This window comes from Populus trichocarpa, chromosome 2 (genome assembly GCF_000002775.5).
Source record: "Populus trichocarpa isolate Nisqually-1 chromosome 2, P.trichocarpa_v4.1, whole genome shotgun sequence".
NCBI classification, from domain to species: Eukaryota; Viridiplantae; Streptophyta; class Magnoliopsida; order Malpighiales; family Salicaceae; genus Populus; species Populus trichocarpa.
Window position 1 is genome coordinate 24,038,028 of NC_037286.2, and position 4,884 is coordinate 24,042,911.

The window sequence follows — 4,884 nt, forward strand, 5'->3', positions numbered from 1 at the left end:
TTGCAATGAACTCTACATATAATTACATTCTAAACTTAGATTTTATAAAAGCTAAAATAATATATTTTATATTTATGAATATTTTTCATTTTGCATGCAAAAACATTTTCTAGAATAATTTTAACCAAATATTTATTTTTTTAAAACTATAATTAAAAATATTTTTTAAACTATTATGACAGTAAAAATTACAACAATTCAAACACATAAAGCTAGCCCTATGCCAACACATGGATTGGTTGCGCCAATGCCCTCTCTTAACTCTTAAGTTAAGAAAAAAGATTAATTATAGAGATTAAACATAGATTAAACAATATAATAGTCTAAATTCTAGTGTGTAATCATATCACTTAGAACATAATTGGATTCTTTAGTGCTCAGCACACCTCACCTACCACTTCTTTTTAACTCGTCTTTAAGTTTAGAAAAAGCCCATCTCTGCTAATGATTACTAGCACGAGCTTAAAGCAAGTAAATATATAATGATTGTTGTATTAAATTCGGCTGTAGCTTCAGGCCTGGAACATAATGATTGTTATAATTGCTGCTATCATGCCCATCATGATTAACACTAGATCCACCTTTAACGTACACAGTATATAAGAATTAAAGAAAGAAAGAAAGAAAATAACCACAACACTTGAAGAACACATCACCACTAGCTAGCTCACAGCATGCTCAAGAGAGGTGCTATCACTGTATCCATGTTTTCAAACTCCACCGTGTTAGTGGGGTGGTGCAGGGGACGTAGGAGGCTAAGGAGGCGGAGAGTTGGCACGATACGGCTAGGGAATAAGAGGCGAGGGTTCTGCCTCGTGTCACGGCCGGTGATCCAGTGGGGTGTCATGGTTGCTCCCCTTCGAATGCTGAAGAATATCATCATGGATATGGCACCTAATGGCCGGTTCATTGAGGCTTATTACTTGTCTTTACCCTTTTTACGTCCACAAATATTTCCTCTATGTTGATTCTTTTGGTGTTTAATTTCCTTTTTCTTTTTTAATCTTTTTTTTTCCTTTCACTTTTTAAATTGTCTATTTAACATGGTTCGGCAAATCGATCCATAACAATAAAAACATAATTTTTTGTGTTTTTATTGGTGAAATACCGGTGCAACCGTAATGTATCGTATTGACAAAGACGTTATTTGTTATGTTTTTTTTTTTTTTGTGAAATGCTGGTGCAACAGAGTGTATCTCGTTGTCAAACACACACTTAGAGTTATCCAACTGCTGCTTGTATAATGAAATATTTAATATATTATAAATATCCATCAAAGAGCTGGAAATCTAAATGAAGGAGCAGCAGAAAAATTAATTTGATTAGCATAAACTTAGAGTTATCCTCCAGGAGTATGTTGATGTTCTTACATGGTTGAGTGCTTAGAATAGAGTAATGTTCTGATGGAGATGTTAAAAAAATACGTGTAAAGATGAGATATTAGAAGTGAGATTAATTTGTGTTTGATGAGAGATCATTGATAAGATATAAATTAATTTTGATTTCATCTTAATTTGATGATTTTGTAATAAATTGAGCTGAATGTATTGCGTTTGAATGTGATTTTAAGCTTCTTCTTTTTTTCCAATTTGATTATCTTTAAAATGTATTAATAGCTATATATTTTTTCAATTAATGGGAAAATTAAATTATTGTTTGAGTAAAAAAATTATACATCCATATATAGTAACATCTTTTTATTCATTTGACTATCCTTTTTAAATTATTTTTTTGGTAATATTTGTCCACTCAATAGCGAAAAGAATTATTATTTTAAGATTCCCATACTAATTCTTTTTCCATTAAGGTACTAAATATTTTTTTATAATTAATATTTAAAAAAAACGATTGTTTTGAGAAAAGAACTAAAATTCATTCTATTTTTTCTTTCATTTATTATTATATCAACCTGATAAAATGAATTTATATATTCAATAATAACTTAGTCTCCTTAAATAATTAATTATTATATAAATAAACAATAAATGAGAGAGAAAAATGTGAGGGATTCACAAAAATAAAAAGAAACATACAATAAAGAAAAAAAATCTAAAAGGAAAAAAAAACGTAATCTGGGCTTGGACAAGCCATCCCAAGCCCACTTGGGCCATTATGCAGCCTAGGAATATTGGAAAGGAAAGGCAAGGCAAGGATGGGCCGTCATCCACGTTCTCCGTCTTTTCTGAATCTGGCCATTTGCACCGGATATCTATGATTAATATTGTGTTTGTTTTTATGTTTAAAAAATATTTAAAAAGATTAAATTTTTTTATGAATTTAAATTGTTTTGATATATTGATATTAAAAATAAATTTTAAAAATAAAAAAAAATATTATTTTAATATATAAAAATACTTTAAAAAACAATAGTTGTCACAATCTCATATATTATTTAAATGATTATTTAGAAGTGTATTAAATATTACTTTTCAAATTATTTTTTATTTAAAATGTATTAAAATAATATTTTTTTATTTTTTAAATTTTATTTTTGATATCAGTATATTAAAATAATTTAAATATATAAAAAATTAAAGTAAAAAATATTAATTTTTTTAAAACACAATCAAACATTAAAACAATCCTAAAAAATGGTAAAGCAACTCTACAACCTGTTAATTATGCCTGTAAATCATAGTCTATTGGATTATAGTTTATTTTTAATGTCAATAGGCTGAATGTCTATAACGAAAACCTAAATTTTCATGTTGATATCTTGTTGGCATATATATATATATATATATATATATGAAATCTTTGCTTCAGCTTCCTTTTATCGATCAATATTTAAAAATTAACTTCAACAAGTCTTTATTATGGCTATTTTCTCCCAAATTACTTGTCAAATAATACATAATATCCCAGTGTCCAATAATTCATTAATTTGAGCATTGTTTAATTATTATTTTGTAACGGGAAAAAACAAAGATAGTGGTGGCATAAAATATCTTTATTTATATATTTTGTTTTTAAAATATAAAAATCCATTTTCAAAATTATAATAAAGAACTGAGAATTTCTATTTTTTTCTTTTTATTTGTTCATTTCGTCTCAAAAAAACTAACCAAACCTAACTCAAAAGTTAATAACCATGAACAAAATATTTAGTTTTTAAAAAATAAAAATAAAAAATTGCAAAATTCCCACAACTAAAGTGTCAAATTCATTGTTTGGAGCTTGGTGCCAAGAATGCTTCACTTTCACCTCAGGGCATAGAATTACTTGAGAGGTGAGATTGAAATCAGAAATAAAGATGTTATGCATTTCTTCACACTCAATTTGTTCTTCAAGGTTTGTTTGTTTTTATGATATTAATCCTTGGAGATTCAACTTGATCAATATGCTTCTCAAATTACCATTTAGAGTCTAAAGAAACTACAAGAAAATTAACTAATATCTAAATAGTGTGGGGGAACCACTGTTCCCCCACACATAAAATATTGTAGATTACAACAGTAATCCATAGTGTATTTTTGTTTTTTTTGCATTTTGTCATTTTTTCTCAACTTTGTCCTGTTTTTCTTTTTCTTTTTTTTTTCCAAAATTACTTTCTTTTTTTTTCAACTTTCTTTTGTTTTTTTTTTCATTTATTTTTTTTTCAAAATTATTTGTAGCTTTCATTACAAAACACTGTGAATTGCTACATTGTTTCCAACATGATTCCCCTCTTTTTTTTGTTATTTGTTTTCTAAAATTATCTCTGCCGATTTTTTTTTAATATTTAGCTGATTAAGAATTTAGCTTTGTAATTTTTTTCTTTAAAACACTGTCAATTGTTGCAGTGTTTTCCCATATGATTTTTTTGTGATTTTTTTTTAAATTATCTTTGTCAATTTTTTTAAAATATTGAGTTGGTTAAGAATTATAATTACAATAAAGCTAAATCATATGGGGAAAGCGTTGTAGTTTTTCTCACAAAACACTATGGATTGCTACAGTATTTCTTTAAATGGTTTTTTATTTTATTTTATTGGGGAAAACACTGTAGTTTTCCTCACAAAACATTGTCAATTGCTACAACGTTTTTTCTCATGGGTTTTTTTCCTTCCAAAATTATCTTTGTTGGGTTTTTTTTAATATTAAGATGGTAGAAAATTTAGCTTTGTAATTTTTTTTTTCTTTTTATTAACAGAAAAGCTAAATGATGTAACGAAAACACTGTATCTTTCCTAACAAAACACTGTGGATTGCTACAAATCATTTTGTTCAGCATCTAAGTTTTTGATCACCAACACAACCTTTTTTTTCCATCATGAAATATTTTCTCCATCATACCTTTAGTTTCTATTACTTATCTAGCGCTGGTTCACAATTATAACACTATCAAGTGCGTTTGTTTTATAAGCCCGCGGCAGCGCGCGAGCATGTCATCTCGTAATTTTTTAAAACATGTTAATTGAAATGTTTATAATCCAATACAAAAGAAAATTATTATTTTTTTTTATATTATTAAACTTAGGATATCAACTACATGATTTGTAAATTCAAAACCGGACTTGATTAGGTTTTATGTCAGACTAGATAAGATTTGATCCGGTAAATTAATTATAGATCTAATTTATTTTTTTAAAATATAATTTTATTTTAACATTTTAAAAATGTAATCTTAAAATAATAATATTTTAAATTAATTTACCAATTCAAACTGAGTTTTATAGTTATAAGAGTATTTGAAAGTATAATAATAATTGTTTTTTAAAATATTTTTTGCTTGAAAAAATATCAAAATAATATATATTTTATTTTTAAAAATTTATTTTTAATATCAACATATTAAAAAAATTAAAAAAATAATTGATTTAAAAAAAATAATTTAAAATTTAACAAAAAGTCGATTGAAATTTATTCCTTAAACAATCCTTATCAAGAATAGTGTAGCCGATA

At 26.1% G+C, this 4,884-nt stretch overlaps 1 protein-coding gene across 1 annotated transcript; it reads left to right on the top strand.

Annotated features, from left to right (window-relative positions):
• The first annotated feature begins 608 nt into the window (after nucleotides 1–608).
• On the top strand, nucleotides 609–1,105 carry LOC7459514 (uncharacterized). The gene has a single exon (XM_002301784.3). It carries the CDS (start codon nucleotides 675–677, stop codon nucleotides 966–968), a length of 294 nt encoding a protein of 97 aa, XP_002301820.1. The 5' UTR covers nucleotides 609–674; the 3' UTR covers nucleotides 969–1,105.
• The last annotated feature ends 3,779 nt before the right edge of the window (nucleotides 1,106–4,884 follow it).